This window comes from Marmota marmota, unplaced genomic scaffold (genome assembly GCF_001458135.2).
Source record: "Marmota marmota marmota unplaced genomic scaffold, marMar, whole genome shotgun sequence".
Taxonomy (NCBI): Eukaryota; Metazoa; Chordata; class Mammalia; order Rodentia; family Sciuridae; genus Marmota; species Marmota marmota.
The window spans coordinates 43165388-43186770 of NW_026000082.1; the positions used below are offsets into that span (position 1 = coordinate 43165388).

The following is a 21383-nucleotide window of genomic DNA, read 5'->3' on the forward strand; positions in this document are numbered from 1 at the left end:
AGAACCCCTTCCATCTCAGTTCCCACTCTATTGCAGAGCCCAGTTAAGACACCATCTCGGGATGGGATTGTAGCTCAGTGGTAGAGCGCCTCTCTAGCATGCCTGAGGCGCTGGGCTCATCTCAAGCCACCTTTTCTGGAGATTATAAGGACCAGATTCTGAAACGTCCAGAGGGGTTTCCAGTGCTCTGTCAGGAGGGATGAGAACGGATGCTGGGAACTTTGGGACCTCTCCTCCTCCCCAGTCCCATTTCACTGTCAAGGGAGCCCTGGCGTTGGATACTCACATTGCAGCTGGAAGTCACACCGTCACCCCCAGCGCAGACCATGGTGGTCTTCACGGAGCTGCCCCACCAGCTAGCGCTGGAGCAGGTGGCGTAGTCCACAACCAGCAGCAGGCCCTGCTGCAGGATGTCGGGAGAAGCCCCATTGGCTGAGCGAGACCAGAAAGAACGGATCAGAGGGACAGAGGGACTCCTGAGTAAGAAGGAAGTGGTGACACCTGTTGGGCTGTCCCTCTAGCCCCTTTCGCTGTGGCCCTTGTCACTTTCTCCTATGGCTCTAATGGGAGCAGCCATGTTTCCTATTCTGTGCCCTCACAGTTGATTGGTCAGTGTTCTGGCCGCTGCTGATTGGTTCGGGGGTGAGCACCTGACTTACACTAAGCCAATGAGCTTCTTCTCCTGGGAATTTGAGTTGGAGACTAAGAATTCCCGCCCAGGGAGGTCTCAGCAGTGGCTGCCATTTTTTTTTCTCCATGGAGAAAAGCTTGAGGGGGACCCACCCAGGAAAGAAATTCCAAGGGCGGGCTCATGAATTTCTTCCAGGCTCCAGTTCCTGGTTCTGGCCTGTTCCTAATGGCTGGCTGTGTCTCTCTGCCCCAGGGTTGAGACTTTTCAATCCTTAAAATCTTAAAGCACACTAGTTGGAAAAAATAGTTGGTGTGGTCAGGGTAGCACTTTCCTAGTAGCCCCCTATGACACTGCCACCGTCACATACTACCCCATCAGCATTACCGCCCCTACTAATGGAGAGGATAAGGAGTATTTTCATTCTTGCCCTTTACTAGGCTTTCCAAAGAGGCAGTCCTCACAGAAATATCAATAAATATTGTCTGATACATGGGACACTGAAATCAAGAGAAATTAAGTCCCTTGCCTAAGATCACTCTCACTGATATATAATTAACACTCGGATAACACCTGGCACGTTATCACACATGTCTTCTAATCTTCACCAACAGAGTTTCCACTTTAAAGATGAGGAAACCAAGGTCCAGAGGGGGTTGCTGAGGTCACATAGTGATCTTCAGGCAGGCATTTGGACATCCCTGGCCCTGGCCACTCCACCATCTCACCATCTCCCTGCCCTGGGGTTTTCTGGATAACAAGCAGGTGGGCACACTTGTATCTGATTTGCATGAGACGCCCCCTCCACCCTTCCTGCTTCTGCATAGTTTTTCTGTGCCCTTGGTTTTGAAGACAAGCTAGTCAGGAGGGCCGTAGTCATTTCTCCGAGTGCATCAGTGTTGATGTACTCATCTGTCACTCATAGATTTATGTCATTATGAAAAAGAAATCCCTCTTCTGCACAGACCTCCCTAGAATCTTCCAAACCTCTGGTGATTTTATAAGGGACAGGTAGGTGCTCTGTCCCTTTTGGTGGCATACTGTCATGGGATTTCTGACCCTTGGGTTTATGTCAAAAGAAGACTCACGCTCAGCCATGTTCTCAGTAGCAAGACCAAGTGGCCCAGGAGACAGGTTTGGATAAGGGGGGGGGTGTCCATGCGGGCTCCAGGGACCTCTGTGGAGCTCCAGAACCTTGAGGTCCCAGAATCTGTGCTGTTCTGGGCCCATCTGTGCTATGCAGAAGTGTCATATGGTCTCTGTACTGCTCATTCAATTCCAGTGACAGTAACAACTAGCACACAGCAGCTACTATGTGCCCTTGCTTTTTGGTCTGAGTGCCTCCCTTGGACTATCTCCTTCAAGCCTCTCTGTGATGTAGGTGCTGTTATTATCCTTGTTTTACAGATGAAGAAACTAGCACAGAGAGGCTAAGTAATGTGCCCAGGGTCACAGAGCAAATAATGGGAGAGCTGGGATTTGAACCCAGGCCGGCTTAGAGAGATTCTCCTATCTCTGCAAGATAAACACCCTTGGATGACTAGTGGGGTGAGAGACCCAACCTGACAGGTGACAGCACCTTCCTTCCCTGCCTGGCCCGGGTGCTCCTGGCCAGCACTTACTCTGCAGCCTGCCCCAGCCTGTGACATAGCAGGGGTAGTTGTTGGGTAAAATGGTGCCGGCAGGTGGGAGGCAGGCCAGTTGGATCTTGTCAGTCAGGGTGACGGGTGTGGCCAGTTTGAGCAGGGCAATGTCATTCCTGGTCAGGAAAGAGGCAGAGCTCAAGAGCATTAGCCAAGCAGGGCTTTGAAGAGTGCAGAGAGATTTCCCCGGGGAATGTTCCCTGGGCTGATCCCCAGGGAGTGTAGCTGGGCATCTTTGAAAATGTAGAAGACCTTGTTAGGAGGCTTCAGGGACAGGAAGTACAGAGGGACTGTGTCCTGCTCCACTAAGATCACCATCCCTGTGTCCCTTGTCACGGACTAGACACACATGGTCAGTGATGGCCTGGGGCACACAGGGGCTTACAGGCTCAGGAGGCAGGAGACCCAGGTTGTTCCCCGAGTCTGCTCCCTGCCCCCCATCACCCCCCACCCAGGCTACTTGTGCACTGGCCGCACCTCTATGAGGTCAGAGCCCTTCCCCTCCTTACAGAAGGATCGAAGCCATGGGGGTGGGGGTTAGCCCATGGCCTTGGTGACACCCCGTCTGTGCTCCTGCCACCTCCACCCGGGGAGCCCTGAGACAGAGTGTACCCTTGGGCCAGATTGTTGTTCCACTTCTCGTGTACGACAGCCTTGGAGACCTTGACGGCCAGCGAGCCCGCCTCCTCGGTGGAGAGGCTGTGCCGGCCCAGCACCACGCGGTAGGTCCTGGAGGAGCTGGGAGGGCCAAGCACAGAGGGTCAGTCCCTTGCCCTTAGGCGCCCCAGGCAGGGACACCCAGGACATGTGCCACTTGGGATGGGCCCAAGTAAGTGACGGCTGCATGAGCCACTAGTGGGGCTTGGGACCTTGTCTTTCCTGGGAGCCATCTTTGGTTACTAGGTAGCATAAATGCCATAACATAAAACCCATCACTGTGATAATTATAACAACCCCAAAGTAACTATAAACTGACTTAATAAAAGTTGTAATAATAGAAATCTTATACTACTCTGGAGGGAATGAGAAAAATAAGAGTCCCTTTTTAGTTTGATTCTCCACCCTTATTTTCTCCTGGGGAAACTGAGGCCCAGGGAGGGGTAAAGAGGCCAGAGAGAATCTAGAAGTGCAGCGCAGGATGCCTGGTTACCCGGCCTCTTTGTTTTTCCCACCCCCTCTTAAAGCCTATACATCCATGGGGGTAGGTTCAATTTCAGGACCAACCCACGCCAACCCAAGTGGAATGCTGAAGAGTTCCAGCCGATGTGAGATAAGCCGCGGACATGGGGAGGAAGAGGGTGTCCTCTCATTTAATTCACACTACATTCTGTTATGACTGCCAGGCGCCTGTGATCCCAGCCACCCAGGAGGCTGAGGCAGGAGGATGGCATGTTTGAGACCGGCTGGGACAATTTAGTAAGACCTTGTCTCAAAAATTTAAAAATGGCTGGGGAATGTGTCTTAGTGGTAGTACTGAAAAAAAAAAACCCAACATTCTGTTATCTCATTTTTTTTTCCCCAGGGGATATGTTAAAACTTAGAGAAGTTATTTACACTGTGAAGTGGACCCAGTTCCAGATGAAGAGGCCACATCTGATACTCCCAGGAGGGCAGAAACTGGGCCTCCCCGTCCTCCACACCGTTCCTCAGTCCAGCCAAGATTGTCAGTCGACCACAGACTGAATTACAGGTCATCTAAAACTTGTGTCTGGCCAGGCAAGTGGTTATTTGCAAGGCCCCTTTAGAGTGTGGTTCAGGCCTTTGGGTCCCCTCTCTTGGAGGTGAGCACTGGTTGGTAGGGCGAGCAGCCTGGGTGACCTGGGAAAGGCAGTTAGTTACCTGATGCAGTGGGCAGCTGTCAAGACCCAGTTCTTGGCCACCAGGGACCCTCCGCAGGTGTGTCTCCACTGGCCATAGGCACTGTACTGCAGGGAGACCTGTGGAGAGGCACCTGTGGGCTTAGTTCTTCCGTTGAGAACAGGTGAGGTGGCACCTCTCGCCCCAGGTGCAAAACTTAAGGGGCGCCTGAACCTCAGTCATCAGGGTAAAAAACCCTTTAGTGCTTTGTAGAATATAAACAGTCCAAATCTACACAAAAAGCCCTGATTAAACAATATTGAAAAGTTAAATAGACTATTAAAAATTAACTTCTGAACATCTTTCTGGGATATGCCCCTTCTTCGGAACTATTTCCTTAGGACACAGCCCTCCAATTTAATGTGTCCAAACCCAAACTCTTAATTTCCCCCAACCTGTTCCATCCTCAGGTTTCCCTGCACGGTCAATGCCACCTCCACTTTCCTGGCTGCTCAGGCTAAAATCCTTGGGGCCGCCCTGGGCCCCTTTCTCCCTTACCCCTCACTCAAACCCAAGAGCGAGCCAGCTGGGTGGCCCACACCTGCAATCCCAGAGACTCAGGAGGCTGAGGTGGGAGGATCACAAGTTTGAGGCCAGCCAGGGAAACTGAGAGACACCCTGCCTCAAAAAATAAAAAGGGCTGGGGGTGTAGTTTGGTGGTCAGGTGCCCCTGGGTTCAATATCCCATACCAAGCAAACAACCCCAAAGAAAACCAAACCCCATCAGCGGTGACTTTATACACGGAGAGAATGCTTCCCTTGTATCTTGACTCTCTGTCCCAGACGCCTCATCCCTTGCCTGGATGATACCCTGGTCTTCTGTTTTTTTGGGGGGTGGTGGTGGTGCTGGGATGGAACCTGGGGCCTCACACATGCTAAGCACCCACTCTACCACTGAGCTGTACCCCTGCTCCTAGTCGCCCATCTTTCTTCCAGCTCCCACCTTGGCCCACCCCTCACCCCAAACACACAGCAGCCAAAATGATCCTTTCTACACATAAATCTGATTATATCTCTGTTCAGAACCTCCAATGGCTCCCCCTCTTGCCCAGTGGAAACTCAAAACTCAGGTGGTCTACTAGGTCCTACATCACCTCTCTGACCTCAGCCTCCCACTCCCCTCCCCTTGGCCATGCTAACCTCCATCAGTTCTGCAAATATACCAAGCCTACTTCTGCCCCAGGGCCTTTGCCCTGGCTTCTGTTTATAAAATATTTATAAAATATTCCTGTTTATAAAATATTTATAAAATATTCCTGCTGCTGGAATATTTTTCTCCCAGGTATCAACCTATCTCCTCCACTTCCTCTGGGTCTCTGTTCCAGGTTACCTTCTCCTCCTGAAGCCTGCGTGACTTTGGGCACATTTTGGGTCCTGATCGCTTTATACGAAGATAGGGCCCATAATGTTCACCATGCAGGGTCCTCAGGATGATTAATAATCATAGTATCCAACACTATGAATTTCCAGTAATTTGACCGCTCACCTTGTGCCCAGCACCGCCCTAAGCTCAGAGTGTGTATTGGCTCATGTCTTAATTAAGGCAGCTGTGAGCACGTGTACAATGTGGTCTGTGCCGTAAAGACTGTTAACTATTTCTAATACGATGTGTGCAAAAAGGTCAGTTTACTTGTTCCAGGTCATCCAACAGTACTTGGCGGAGCAGAGAGCTGAGCCTGGTCCCCGCTCCTGAACATTTTTTTGTAATGGATGGATCCGGAGACTGTCATGCTAAGTGAAATAAGCCAGTCCCCCCAAATCAAAGGTTGAATGTTTCCTCTGATATGCAGAAGGTAATCCAAAATAAGGGAGGTGGGGGTAAAAAAAAAAAAAAGAATAGAGGAAAGATCAAAGGAGTAGACAAAGGGGAATGAAGGGAAGGGAGGAGGAATGGGATAGGGAAAGACAGTGGAATGAACCTGACCTAATTGTTCTATGTACATATATGAACATACCACAGTGAATTCCACCATCAACTAAAAGTAAACAGCAGAAAGATCAGTAGAATAGAGGGAGGGGAGTCAAGAACTATGTAATGTTTTGAACAACTAATAATAAAAATTGAAAAAAAAAATAAGAGAGCTTAAAGTCCAGTGGATATGGACAGGCAATTAATTAACATTATGTAACTCACTACACATGTCTGGGTGGTGAGGGAAGGGGACCTTAGTATTAGATCATTTATGTTGTTGCTATATTAAGTGGAAGATCAAAATGTTATGGGCCAGGCTGTGAAATATTGCTTCAAAGTAAAAGATAAAAAGAATAAATCCCATTTTTTCCCCATTTAAAAAAAAAAAAGAAAGAAAGAAAGAATAGAGGGAGGGGAAGGGGGAGGGGGAGGGGGAGGGGAAGTACTGGGGACTGAATTAGAGCAAATTATAGCCCATGCTTTTATAATTATGTCAGAGTGAACCTATTGCTATGCAGAACGCCAAGAACAAAGTAAAAAATTCTACTTTAGTTCTAAAGTGCTTAATGGTATTTCTGAGCATGTTATGGTTTGGATTTAGGGGTATTGACATAGGGCCATAGTCTTGGGGAGGGTGGGAGAGTCCTCTCAGGCAGTAGACTGCCAGGCACATTAATTAATCCTGGCTTTGTTTAAAGTTCTGACATTTTATTCATCCTGGATATTTTTGCATAGTTTGATTTTTAAAATATTGCATAAAAATATTACTCATTCTGGGTGCTGAGCCTTGTGGTACCCCCTTAAATTATTCTCCCAAATTGAGGGATTTACTTGCCTCAACTGAGACTCTACTTGGGTTAGATCTGGCCGCCCGTCCCAATTAAAAAAACAACAACAACAACAACAACAAACACCTCCTCAGGGAAACAGAAGCAGGAGGGGCGGGAGCTCCCCAAGACTAACATTAATTGGTTCCCAAGGCAAGGATCGTACCAGGAAGTATTTTATGCAACATCAATTGGTTTCTCAGCACAAATACACTCTGGGTTTGGGGATCCCATAGGGGAGGGGCTCTTGCCCGTCTTCCAACTTCCCACAGAAAACAGTGTGAGATGGAAAAAGGTGAAAAACTAGCAAAAGTACCCAGAGCCATGAGTGCAAATTGGGGAATATCAGGCACCATTCTGTCATTGACACTTTTTCCTTTTTGCTGTGCTGGGGATGGAACCCAGGGCCTTCTGCATGACAGGCAAGTGCTCTACCACTGAGCTATGCCCCACACCCCAGTTGTCACTTCCTTAACCTAGATGCCATTCCCTCGATGAAATACGCACCTGCTGCATGGGACCCCCTGGGCACTCATGTCTGACAGGTGTTCTGACCACCTAGGTTAGAAATGTGCCCTGATCCAACTGGGTCTGTTCCCAGCCTGTTTCCGTCAGTTACACTTGCAGTTAATGTGTTTTGATAAGACACAGAGCTGATGAAATACGAGTTCAAAAATAGAGCTGTGGGGGCTGGGGTTGAAGCTCAGGGGTAGAGCGCTTGCCTAGTGTGCATGAGACACTGGTCCCATCCTCAGCACCACATAAAAATAAATTAAATAAAGGTATTAATTTTTTTTTAAAAAAAATAGAGCTGTGATTTATAGAGAAACTAAATTAAATGCTTGGAAGACACTGGCTAATGGTGACTCTTAAAAAATGGCAATCCCCCCCCCCAAAAAAAAATAAAAGGCCATTGAATTAGGTGTCTGTGAAAAAAGTGGAAAGAAGGGGGTAAGGGGTGGGGATGGGGTAGAGATGACAAAAGTCAGGACCAACTCATTACTCAGATTGCTTCAGGAGCAGCTTAAAGTTCTTCTCTACTTGGGATAGGGAGGAAGAGCATGAGAAGAAGACTACCACTAAATAGGGAAGAGAGGTGGGAGGGAAAAGGAGGGAGAAGGGGAGTTGCACGGAAGATGGAAGGAGAGCCTCATCGTTACACAGAATACAAGTATGATGTTATGAGGAGAAAAAGAAAAAACGTGTCACATTAGATTGGATAGAGAGAAATGATGGGAGGGGAGGGGAGGGGAAGGGGGGATAGGAAGGGCAGCAGAATAGAATAGACAATATGATTGCTGTATGTATATAGGTGACTCTATGACCCGTGTGATTCTGCAATCTGTACAAGCCGAAAAATGAGAAATTATACCCCAATTGTTTCAAATGTATGAATTGCCAAGATCATTGTAATGTCATGTGTAGCTAAAAAAAAAAAAAAATTCTGCTCTACTTGAAAGAAATGGACGTAGATGCCATATTACAGGGGTTGGTTTTTATAAGAAAGTTAAGAATTCAAAAGATTGGTGAACAGATAAGTAAAATGTGTATTAAGCATTTCTAAATCAAAGTAAAATGTTTAAAGCATATATGTAAGATTGAAAATGATCTTTCTATACCAACTTTTCAATCACTCAGTCCCAATGATGTCAGACAGGAGAGTTTCCTACATTTGTTTAAGCAATTGTAAATTCACTCATCTTTGTGTGCCCTGTCACTAACAGTCTATAATGTGGGCCTGTGTCCCATACGGTGTTTCAGTCTTGATTTCTGTATGATTATGTCAAAGAAATAAAGCATTTGTATTCATTGATAACACGGAATTGAAGATTAATTTGCATAAGCAGCACTGATTGGTTTCATAAAGCATGGACATTTGCATAGATGGTGATGAATGGCTCATAAAAATAACAGTACATGTGTAAGCAAATGTCTGATTGGTTAACAGAGTGAGACTATTTAGGAACTTGGGTGCAGATGTAGTGGGGTGGCGCAGCTCCTTATGGAAGCTGGAAAAGGACCTCTTCCCCAGCCCCAAGGTTGGCCAAGGCCACAAATTTTTTTTTTTTTTTTTTTTGTGAAGTTGTCCAAGCTCAACAGCTGAGGTCCCACCAATCCTCATCTCTGCCAGCATAACAGACCCCAGGGTGGGAGGGCAAAGGGGGGGATGAGAAATGATGGGATGGGAGGGGGGTACAGACTGGTTGACTCACCTGCCAGGGCCAGCTGTTGGGTGTCGCCTCTTCACCTCCAACCACCCTACTCAGTTGGGGCAGGTGAGTGGGGAGCCCACAGCTGAAAGCTGTGAAAGGAGAAACAGAGGCGAGTACAGGAAGCAGCGACCCAATCAATGGAGACTATGCTTTCTGCACACCCAGCACCCAGATAGAAAAGCCTTGCTCTAGAAGGACCCCAGAGGTCACAGTCCAGCCTTGCTTTGCTTCTCTGAAACTCCACTCCAACCTTCCTATAACTACACAGGTGGAGTGCAGTGGGAGAGGGCCAGGCGGGGATGGAGGGCAGGGAGGTCCCCTTCCCAGTCCCACCAGGGGTTGGGAGAGTGGCGCCTCCGGGTGATGGGGTTACCTCCAGCCACCAACGCAGACAGCAGTAGGGTCCTGATCATGGTGAGTCCGTGGGAGTTCTGGAAGCCCGGCCTTGGCTGAGCCCTTGTTTAATGAGCTGATTATCAGCAGGCGATATAGCAGGAGCTGCAAGATGGAGATTTTCCCAAAGCTCAATGGAATAAAAGTTTGGCGTCCAAATGTTTTTTTTCCGTCGTCTTCTACCACCGTCATCCTGAAAACACACTGATAAAGATGCCAAAGGTAGCTATTGAAATGTGAGTTCTATCTACTTTCAAGAGGTTATGTGTGTGTCAAGAGAAGAAAATTATGGGTTATTGGTTCTTGGGGTTGCATTTTTCAAAGAAAAGATGAAACTGGCAAAGAGCACCCGGGCCCGTGGTTCTTGGGTTTAGCTACTGGGAGACATTGGATGATGTCTGGAGCTGTTTTGGGTCATTGGGGCTGGGGTTGGGGTACTCTTGGAATCTGAAATGTGGAGAACAGAGAGGCTGATAAACACCCTACAATGCACAGGACATAAGAAACTGTCCCCCTCCCAGCATCAGTGGTGTTGAGATGAAGAAACCCTGCAATGCCATGGCTTGTGTGTGACCCAGGTTGAGTCATGTAAGTCTCTAGGACCAGGGTCACCTGTTTGTGAAACAGGGAGGGAAACATGTATCTAGCTTGTCTCAGAGCATTGGAGGATTTGCAAAGCATAGGGGAACATGCTTAGGAGAAGGGCAAGGTGGACCCCCACAGTTGGGGTTTAGCAGTCCCAGTGATGAGACAGAGGAGAGTGCTGGCAGAGGACAGCGTCACTGGGGTGGATCAGATGTCTTTTATTGTCTGCTCCTAAGACAACAGTGGTTTGCATTTTTCCAAACTCTGTCTTCCAAATGGGAACAAAGCAAGAGCTTCTTAGGGGAGCAAATAAAGGCAGACCTGCTGACACTCACCAAGCACCTTAGATGCAGGCACATTTCTTATTTAAACCTTAGACAACCCTGCAAGAAAGTCCTTTATTTCAGATGAGGAAGCTGAAGCTCAGAGAGGTGAAGTAACTAGCTCAAGACCACACAGCTTCTAAGCAGCAGAATGAAGATTCAAACCCAGGATGGTCTGATTCCAAAGCCATGGTCTAATTACTTGAGCCACTGAAGATGACATTCTGCCTGACATCTCAGTGCTGTAAAAGCCCCCTGTTGGCAAGAGAAGGGTGGAGAAAAAGAGCAAGTTTTCCTGATGGGCTTTCCTGCTCTTCCTGAGGCCTTAACTGCTGCTGTGGGCAGAGCACAGTGCCAGGCAGTGCCGGTGCTGGTGAGGTGGCCCTGCTCTGATCACAGACTCTATTTCTTTCTCCAACCAGAAAAGCAGAGGGAGAAAAACTTCAGACATCAGCTGTAGACCTGGATCAAGTCTTTGCCTGCCAGTATTTTGTGGGATTGTGTTATGCGTTAGAATCTGGGGGTGCAAGAACTTGGTAACCTCCCAAGGATCACACAGGGTGAGGGGACCTGGGCTGCAGAGTCCCCCTTGGGTTGGATGTCAGAGGACCTGGCTTCTGGTCCCAGTCCTACTCCTGACTTCCTGTAACACCTTGGACCCTTAGACTATGGCAGCCAACTATTCCTGAGGCCTCATATTTTATCTTAAAGGTAAATGTGAATGTGGCATTCTGTATATGTTTGTTTTAATATAAAAACAGAGTTTTCCTGTGTGAGTCATTGGACAAACACCAGGTGACACGTGCCGGGGACTTGCTGTGTGACCTTGGGCAAATCACAGAGGCGCTCTGGCCCATTTTTACAAAACAAGCATTATGGTTTAGATGTGAGGTGGCCCTAGGAAGGAAAGTGACCATGATTACTTGGAGTGACCAAGAGATCTTTATTGAGAAAAGGAGAGGGAGAGGGAGAGGAAGGGGGAGGGAGAGGGGGAGGGGGCTGGCAGGAGAAAGTTTCTATAGCCCTTTGGTGTGCTGCTTAAGTCTAATAGGGTCCCTGGGTCTGCAATTTGCCTTGTTGGTGTGCACTGATGGGGTCACACAGTGGTTGCTAAGGGTGTCATCTTCTGCTTTCAAGTGGACCGAGCATAGGCTAGGTGTGGGTTGCAAATTGAAAAGAGGAAGTAAAGGGAAAAGGTGCCAAATAACCCAGAGGGCTAAGGAAGGGTGGGGCTTGGGTACTCAGTTTACCCTGCAGCTAACAGCCCCCAAAAGCTCGTGTGTGAGACAATGCAAGAAAGCTCAGAGCTGAAGTGACTGGGTTCGGAGAGTCTTGACCTGATCCCTGATGGGGATTAACTGGGTATCTGTAGGCAGGAGGGTGTGGCTGGAGGAGATGGGTCCTTGGGGTTGAACCTTTGGGGTTAATGTTTTGTTGTGGTGAGAACTCTCTCTGTGGTTCCTGGTGGCCTGTCCTGACCTACTTTCTTCTACATACTTTCTCCCCGTGATGTTCTGTCTCATCTTGGGCCCACAGCAATGGGCTGGCCATCTTTGGACTAGGACCTCTGAAACTGAGAGCCCCCAGATCAACTTTTCCTCCTTAAAATTGCTCTTGTCAGGGGCTGGGGATGTGGCTCAAGCGGTAGAGTGCTCGCCTGCCATGCGTGCGGCCCGGGTTCGATCCTCAGTACCACATACAAACAAAGATGTTGTGTCTGCCGAAAACTGAAAAATAAATATTAAAAAAAAAATTGCTCTTTGTCAGGTCTTTTGGTCACAGCAGCCAAAAAGCTGACTGAAACAGAAATTGGTAGCTTGAAGCGGGGTTGCTGTTGTGACTAGCCTGGCCATGCGGTTTAGAAGCTTTAGGAGGTTTTTGGAGTTTGTGGGAGGAGTTTTGAAAACTTTAGAGATGCAAGCTGGAAAGGTTTTGGATTGTTGTAAGCAGAGTTTAAGAGGCGATTCTGGTGGGAGCCAGAGGACCAGAATGCCCAGAGGACTGTGGACAGTCGAGACTGGGGTCATGAGGCTTCAGAGGAGGAGGACTATTTTGGAAATTGGAGGAGAGGCTATTCATGTCAGGTATTGGTTAAGAAGTCGTCAACTTTTGCCCATGACCTGAGACTTTCTGTGAGACTGTGTTTAAAGGTGATGGACTAACTAATCCGGCAGAGGAGATTTCCAGGCAGCAGAGCATTCAGGCCGTGGCATGGATATGGCCAGCAGCTTTTGGCCAAGTGTACTGTGATAATCAGGAGCAGAAAGCAAAGCATAAAGGTCTGAAAAGTTTGCAATTTGGCCGGAAAACTGCAAGTAAAACTGTGGCTCAGGAAGTTGGATTTGTCAGACATTATAGCTACTAAAGAAATGCTAAGTTCTTTAACCTGAGACAATAGGTAAAATGGCTTGAGGACATCTCAGGAACTGGCAAGACCACTCCCATCTCAGGCTCAAGGGAATAAAAGTAAAAATTCCTCAAAGAGACCAGTGGGGACCCTGCTTGCACAGGGGGGCCTAGGAAGTTGCTTCACCAGGCCCAGCCACCAGGCACTCAGAGGCTGCTGCAGCCCTGTCCCTGGAGGCTTGGCTATTACTCAAGATGGAGGGAAACCTTGGCAGCAACCATGGGGTGCTGGTTCTGTAGGAAAGCGGGATGTTGGGGTCAGGGGGTCATTGGAGGCTTAGGCCAGGTGCAGCAGGGGTGGATTCCCTGCAGGCTGCTCCTGAGAGGGTGACGGGTGGCGATGTGAGGAGGAAGCCAAAGCTGCGGTGGAGACCCCTCCTCCCCAGATTAAGGAACGCCAGTCCTGAGGGACGTCAGGGGAGGAAAGCTCCAGGAATCAAGCGAAGACAAGCCAAGAGAGAGGCCATGTGATGCCAGATTCGTGGGACCCCAATAGACCTCCAGGAGCCGAATCCAATGCAATCACACCCTTTATTGCAAGCTCGAGCCTGGACTCACGACCGTTCCCGAGGCAGCGGTCTCAGGGACTGAGTCCTGGTCCTTTGTTCAGTGAGATTTTATAGGTTCTTGGGGATACTCTATGTGTCACAACGTCACACAGCAAATCATTTCACACCGCGGGAAAATCAAACAGCAACTCTTAACGTTGATTAGCACATTCACTGGCCGCAACAAGTTGGGTGGGGGTGATTGGTTAGTACAAGAGGGGGATTCCTTTGAACTGATTGGTTTAGGCCTCGAGGGGTTACAAGAGTGTATATGCTAAACTGCTGGGTGGCCTAATCACATTATCAATCACCGAAACTACTGGGAGGGTCACCTGGCATTTCAGATATGTTCCCTGTCTCACTCTGATTGGTTGTTGCTATGGTCCGAAATTAGGCCTCAAGCATTCTTTTGGTCTTTTCAGGAACTTGCATTTGCTGAGTCAAGGACTTACGACAAATGACTCAGCAGGGTAGCTACATGCCTAGGAACCTGGGTCATCCCTGCACCCCCACCTTTGGACAGGCCCTGCTCTGAAGTAGAGGCTGTTTTTTTCAAAAATGGAGTCACATCAGTTTCTCAGCCTGGTGGGCTGCAACCAGCAAAGCCACAGGGGGGAGCTACACAAGCCCTTTGGAGAGAATGTCGTCATGCCATGTGCCCCAGATGCCTTTGGTCTTGTTTTGATCCCATCCCTTCTTTCTGTGTCCCTATTTGTCCCTCATGGAATGGGAGTTTGCCCTTTTGACTTTTGGGAAATCTTGAAGATGGGCTGACTATATTTTGCACTGTGAGACAGGCATGAGCTTTTGGGGGCCAGGGGCAGAATTATATGGTTTAGATGTGAGGCGTCCCCAAAAAATTCATGTGTGAGACTGCTGAGAGCCATAGCCGAGTCCGAATGACGCATGGCATTTTTGCCAGAACGGAGTGGTTGAGAGGTGACGCCATCAAGCCATTGAGATGATAATGGTTATGTTAAGCTGTGTATATTAGACCCCTGCTGTCCGATTTGGCCTGCTACTTTGGAGTTCTCGCGGGGATTCCCCTGGAGAGTTCTTATTGGCTGGGGAAGTGCCGGAGGCGGGATTTCCGGTTGGTGGTTCCTGGAGGAGCCGCATGGCATTTGGGAGAGTTCCTGGGGAGCGTGTGTGGAGTGTGCTGGTGGAGTTCAGAAATAAAGTTTGTTCCTCTTGAGTGGCTCGTGATTTGTGCCCAGCCAGACTGCGGCATGAGACAATGCAAGAAGGGTTAGAGGTGAAATGACTGGGTTATGAGAGCCTTAGCCCCAATCAGTGTGTTAATCCACTGACAGGGACTAACTGGGTGGGAACTGTAGGCATGGAGGTGTGGCTGGAGGAGGTGGGTCCCTGAGGGCATGCTTCTTGTGACCTGACTGGCTTTCCGCTGCCACTCCCTTCCACCAGGATGTTCTGCCTCCCTCCTGGAGCCCTGTGGAATGCAGCTGGCTGTCTATGGACTAAGACCTCTGAAACTGTGAGCCTCCAAATCAGCTTTTCCTCCTAAAATTGTTCTCATCAGGTCATTTTTGGTCACGGCATTGAAAACGCTTGACTAAAACAACAGGGAAAGGAACGTTTGCCCTGTCTCGCCACATTGCTGTGAGGATTTGAAAGGGACACAAAACAACACCCATATGGGCATAGGCCCAAAAGTCACTCATTGGACCCCAAAATGGAAATCCAGGAGCAGAGCTGGTTTCAGGCACAGCTGAATTCAGGACTCTGATATGGTCCCAGGTTTCTCTCTGCTTTTTGTCTCTACTTTCTCAGGTTCCATCAAGTGGCCTGTGGCAGCACCAGCTTCTGCCTTCCTTTGGGACCAGATCACTGCAGAAATCTCTGGCCCAGCCTTTCTGAACTGCAGCTCTGAATTTGGGGCTGGATGATTGTTAGGGGGAGTGTCCTGTGCACTAGAGGATGTTTGGCAAGGTCTCTGTCCCCCACCCACCGATACCAGCACTATCACCCACTGCAGTCTGTGACAACCCAAACCGTTTCCACACATTACCAAATGTGGGTGGGGGTTTCAAAATCAACCCTCTTCCAGCATTCTCCCCATTTCTCTGCTGCCCACCCACATCCCCTGAGGGCAAAGGGTCACAGTCTTCTGGTTGCTCCCCGCCCACGGTCCTGCAAACTCTCTGATTGGACCGGCCTCTGGTCACATGACCATCCCTGAACCAATTGTTGTGGTGCTGGAGAGACCGCAGCGCATCGCGCATCCATTGGCTAGACCTGGAGCACATGCTCCCCACTAGGTCCTGGGCATCCAGGCCCTGCCCAGACCCTGGGTGAAGCCGTGCGCGTGCGCGCGGGGGGGGGGGGCTTCGGCTGGGTTTGCCAGCCCCCGCCCCCCAGCAAAGTGCCAGGCTTCCGAGGTGGGAGGAGAGGCAGCGGAGGCTGTAGAGGGGAACAGCAAGGATCCGCTGCAGCCCTGTCCCAGTCTGGGATGCAGTTCCCCAGGTTATTTGACGGTGTGGCAGTCTGTCAAGTTCTAAACTGGGCTGCAACCTTGGGGTTTCCGTGGGGGCAGATGTGAAATTCTCATGGGTTTATGACTGATTCAGAATGAGGCTTCCAAGCCACCTAGCTCAGGGTTCAGGGCTTGGCCTTACACCCAGAGCTTCTGCACAGTGACTGGATTGGACCCTTGCATGTGGCCTGGTGCACAGGAGCTGGGTGAAGATGCAGCCCCCCCACACCCGACCTCTGCCTCCGCGTCTGCAGTGTATCAGTTCTCCAGGCGGCCCTGCTCCCCTCATGTTAAGGTTTGAGAAGCTCTGCACCAGGTCGCGGCTGGGTCCCTCTATTCCTGTCCCCATCCCCCCACCCCCACCTGAAATAGAAACAATAACAATGGCATGGAGCCCTTCCTGTGCTGGCTAGAACTGAACACCTGTTATTCATCTAAGGCACTCAGGATAGTAAATGCACAATAAATGTCCATTCTTAGTTCCTTCGTCAGGCAAACCTCGAGATCAGAATAGCACACAGTTCTTCAGACTTTCCCAAGAATCCCTGTGGATCGGAGTGGGCAAACGTTTAGTAGAAAGGGCCAGACAGCAAATATTTTAGGTTTGCAGGCCACACAGTCTCTGTTGCATCCAGTCAACTTGGCAGTGGTAGGGCCAAGGGGCCATATGGGCATAACCATGTTCCAGTAAAACTTTATTTACAAAACTGGGTTGGTTGTAGTCTCTCATTTACAGCAGCAACAGTGACCTGGAGTCAAGCACGCAGAAAGCACAGCGGTGAACTGTTTTGGAAAAAGTCTCATTCTTCATCTCAAAAGCTTAATTTGAATTTGGTGACTTTTTTTGAGGGGGTGGGTGGGTACCAAGGATTGAACTCCAGGGTACTCAACCACTGAGCTCTATTTTGTATTTTATTTAGAGACAGGTCTTGCTAAGTTGCTTAGTGCCTCCAGGTTGCTGCGGCTGGCTTGGAACTCGTGCTCCTCCTGCCTCAGCCTCCCTAGCCACTGGGATTACAGGCGGCCTCACCCAGCTGAACTTGGCGACTTTGTCATAGAGCTGGGTTTATTCCATTGTGAAGTTCATTCTCTGCCTTCATGTGGCTCCTTAGCCCATTGCCACATGACTCTTTGTAGACACGTGTCTCAAGCTGACAAGAGTGAGCTTCTGGGGACAGTCCCCATGGACGTGCTGGAGGCTGAGGCCTGCTGGGAATGAGGCTCCCTCTCCCAGGGGACAAAGGGCAGGGGGAAGACGTGAGACCAGGGCTTCAGGTGTGAGGCTGTGGCGGCAGTGAGTCCATCAACGCACAGCACTGTAATTTCATTATCTCCCTAGAGGGACACAGGGCAGGTGTCCACTTGAAGATGAGGGGACCCGAGGCTCAGAAAGGTAAGTGCCTTGGCGGCTGACACTGCCTGTCACCGTTGGGGTTCAGAGCTACAGCCCTGGGGGTGCCCTCTCCTCTACCCTGCTGTAATGTATACTGTGAGTTTGGGTCAGAGGTGACGTGGGAGTGGCAGGTGGCCCTGCTCCACCCCTCCTATCCATGCCCTTTGCCGCACCTCAGCATAGTGGCCTCCAGGGGTAAGCTCGAGAGACGCAGAGCCCAGCTGCCCAGGGTCCCACACCAGGCAGCCAGCCCCAGCAGACTACCAGGCAGAGAAGCGAGGCCAGCCGAGGGAGCTGGGCAGCCTCACTGACCCCTGGTTGGCCCCAACAGATACTCACCGTGGCCCGCCACAGGGGCCTTGTGGTCAGGTAGTTGCACCCCACAGCAGCTGATGAGGTGGCTGGAAGCCATGTGGAGCATTCTCCTCCCGTCTCCGTGTCCCTGGGCTCCCTGTCTGCGTCACTGAAGTTGTCAGTTCCCTCCAGCACCCCCCCCCCAACCCCTGTCACTAGAGGACTTGAGCGTGGGCAGGTCACTCGTTGGCTGCACAGGCCCTGCAGTTACACTCCCTGGGTTTAAGTCCTGGTGTCCCGTCACTAGCTGTGTGATCTAGGGTGAGGTTTTAAATCACTCTGAGCCTCAGTTTCCTCCTCTAGAAAGGGGGATAATCATGGGGGTGTTTGTGAGGATTAGATGAGATAGTGTAGGCGAGGGCCCTGGGTGGTGCCCAGCAAGGTGTCCAAGTGCTCGGTACACACTAGTTATAGCAACCACAGCTGGACACCTAGTGGCATCGCAGTGGACCTTTGGCACAGGGCTCTTGGCACCCTGGCCGGACCCTCCTCTCAGGCAGGCGATGGAGGTGGAGGTAGAGGGTTGGTCTCTCTGCTCCCTACCTTCCAACAGCCAGATTATGACCTCTTGGATAAAGTCCATGAATCCCAAAGGTCCCAGGAAGTCCTTCCTGAGCCTGCCCTCCCCCTCACCCAGTTTCTCTGAAAGTTCCTTCCAACCCAGGAGGGTGGCTCGTGCCTCAGGAACCTGCTGCTGCTATAATGAGTCACCCCGGGTGCAGTGTTGCGACCACGCCAATTTATCATCTTCCAGCCCTGGAGATCAGAAAGCCACTATTTCACTGGACCAAAGTCAAGGTGTTGGCAGGGCTGTGCTCCTTCTGGACCCGGGAGGGAGGGCCCCACCTCTTCCAGCATCTAGAGGTCACTGTGCTCCTTGGCTGGGAGCCTCCCTCCCTCTTCAAAGCCTTTAGGGAAGCATCTGCATATCTCTCCCTGACCGACTCCTGCTTTGGTCCTTAGGTGTCTTCCTCTTCCTCTTCCTTCTCCTTTTGGTACTAGGGATTGAACCGGCTCTACTGCTGAGCTACACTCTCAGCCCTTTTTACTTTTTAATTTTGAGATGGGGGTCTCACTAAGTGGCTGAAGCTAGCCTCCAACTTGTGATCCTCCTGTCTCAGCCTCCCCAGTTACTCAAATTACAGGTGTGCATCCCTGTGATCAGTTCAGATCTCCTTTGTACAAGGACCCTGGGCCCAGCCATTTAATACAGGATAATCACCCCTTCTCAGGATACCTGGTCATAGCTGAAAAATCCCTTTTTGCCATGTAGCATTGCTGGGAGCAAAGGTTTTGGGGACAAGGGCATTGATTCTTGGGGACAAAGCAGATTTTGTCTCTAAGCCTGAGAGTTTCATACTCTTGTTAAATGAACAGGACTGTGGCTCATGATTCACTATGTATTAGTTACTAAATAATAGTTTCAATCATTTGATCACATTCCCAAAAGTTTATATAGATTTGGGGCTGGGAGCTTTCTCAACACTTCAGTTTGCACCTCTTAGATAATGACGGAATCTCCCTTTCTCCTTTCTGTTACTGCTTCTGCCCAGGCTACATGTTTTTGGTTTACACCAATTGCAGAAGCCTCTTAACTTGGCCTCCCTGCCTCCACTCTTTCCCCTCTTGCCTGCTCCAAGCCACCCTCCACACGGTCATCAGAACACTTCGTTGTACACATGACTTCAGCCTTTACCTCTCTCTTTGTGTCTTTGTGGGGCTGGGGATTGAACCCGGGAGTACTTTACCACTGAGCTACATCATCCCCAGTCCTTTTTATTTTAATTTTTTGGTTCTGCATATTGAACACCCAGGGGCAATTCACCATGACCCACTTCCCAGCCTTTTTTATTTCTTTCTTTATTTATTTTTTTGAGACAGGGTCTCACTAAGTTGTTGAGGCTGGCCTTGAACTTGCAATCCTCCTGCTTCAGCCTCCTGAGTTGCTGAGGTTACAGGCTTGCACCTTTGTGCTTGCCTCAGTCCTCACTTCTTTGTCTAAAACCTCTCCATGGCTGTCCTCTGAATAAAACCCCAACACCTCCTCTGCTCTGGCAAGACCAGCTGCTAGAGTTCTTTCTGTGTGGTAGCTGTGGCTTTGCTCAAGTTGTCCCCTCAGCCAGGAAAGTGACCTCTTCTGTTTTTTCCCTCTGATATGAATCAGGAATGTGTTGAGCTGCAAGTAACTGAAAGCCTACTACAGTGGCAAAAATGAATCAGGTTTGTTTGTTTATTTATTTATTTATGTAGCAAGACATTTAGGAGAGTCAGATTGCTGGCCTTGGATCTGTAACATGGTGGGGTCTGAGCTGACGTCCTTGCAGTTCTCTTGGCCACAAGGCAGCTTCCCTGGCTCTGGCCATCATGACTATATTCAGGACAAGAAGGGGAAGGCATAGCAGCAATTGTATCAGGCCCCTGTTAGCAGGAACCATTTACTTTTCTAGCAAACTTCTCCTTACACAGCAGGACGGTGCAGCGTGGTAGTCAGATACATGGGTTTTGGAGCCAAATTACCAAAGTTTGGATCTCAGCTCCACCACTTTCTAGTTAAGCCACGCTGGGAAGTCACTGGCTTTCTCTGACCTCAGTTTTCTGATCTGTAAAATGGCGAATGTTGTTAATAACAGTCTAACTCATAAGGTTGTTTTGGGGGTATAGAGATAAATGTAAAACCTACAGAAGAGAGCCTAACACATACTAAGTGCTCAATCAACATAAGAGATTAATTGTGCTACCCTAGGTCAGAGCTGGGGACAGTCAATATTTAGCATTTATGATCTCCAACAGAAACAGACATGAGAGAAGGTGGCTGGGAACGCAGTTTTGGTGGGGCAATCAGCAGTATCATCTGTACACAGATATCCTCTAATTAAGTTTTAAGACTCAGCTGGGGTGTCACCACCTCCAGGAAGCCATCCCAGACTCCTCCTGCCAGCTGACACTGGCTTTAGTGTCTCCGGGTCTCTTGTTCTATTTTTGCATGTGTACCGAGGCATGCAGCAATCTGCTCCCTTAGCAGAACAGGGATGTTGTCCAAACAATCCTTGGATTCCCAGAACCAAGCAGGTGCCTGGCTCCTTGTGGAATCCATTTCTTGCTGAGTAAATAAAGTCTTTCCTGACAATCTGCTAGGCATCATGGGAGGGTGGGAGGCAGGTCCCAGGTCCTAATCTCCAGGAGTTGAAGTCTGATAGGGAAATGGAATAATTTTGGACCAATCAGAAAAGCTGTAGCTAAGGCTCTCCTATGAGGCCAGAGTCTAGGGCTGGGGACCATCCAGTAGATCAGCACTTTCCTAGGAGCACTAAGATTAGAAGCCCCAGTGGCCAAAGGAGGGTGCATGCCCACCTCGGCTGTCCCTCACTGGACACTGGATTGCTTGCGTTTGTGGCCCTCCATCGGCCACAAGAGAGCTCCTTTCCCGAGCTCCTCAGGCTGTGTGTTCGGGGCCCTGGCTCAGCTCTTCCTCTGGGGGCCTCAGTTTCCCTCCCTGTCTCACATAGTGCGAGCTCCCCCTGGAGTCCCTGCAGATCTCACCCCGTCAGGGCTCACCACGTGCTGCTCCAAGCACAGAGCCCAGGCCAACATCTCCGGGGGCTGGGGCTGGGGGAACCTGATGGGAGCTCCCTCCCCAAGGGTTCAGTGGGGTCCTGAGCTTGTGCATCCTCCTGGGGCCTGGCTTCTCTGGGCTGGGGAGGCTGCTCTTGGGGAGAGCCCATGCTCCACCTGCAGCTGGGGCCCTTGAGGCCGCTCCAGACTCACTATGGTGGCAGGACCAGAGGAGCCATTAGCTGATCAGAGCCA

At 49.8% G+C, this 21383-nt stretch overlaps 1 protein-coding gene across 3 annotated transcripts in view; it reads right to left on the bottom strand.

Annotated features, from left to right (window-relative positions):
* The window catches only part of LOC107141588 (chymotrypsin-like elastase family member 2A), a 32391-nt gene that overhangs the window by 6929 nt on the left and 4079 nt on the right, over positions 1 to 21383 (bottom strand). For 2 of the 3 annotated variants that reach the window (XM_048816277.1, XM_048816278.1), the window contains exons 1-6: positions 9454 to 9589; positions 9081 to 9169; positions 4111 to 4208; positions 2884 to 3009; positions 2251 to 2387; positions 287 to 432 (exon numbers count right to left, since the gene is read on the bottom strand). In XM_048816277.1, coding sequence (XP_048672234.1) covers positions 287 to 432; positions 2251 to 2387; positions 2884 to 3009; positions 4111 to 4208; positions 9081 to 9169; positions 9454 to 9493 — 636 coding nt within the window. In that variant the 5' untranslated portion in view covers positions 9494 to 9589. Of the gene's footprint in view, positions 1 to 286; positions 433 to 2250; positions 2388 to 2883; positions 3010 to 4110; positions 4209 to 9080; positions 9170 to 9453; positions 9590 to 21383 lie in introns of those variants that run through there. The other variant, XM_048816279.1, reaches the window with a different exon arrangement.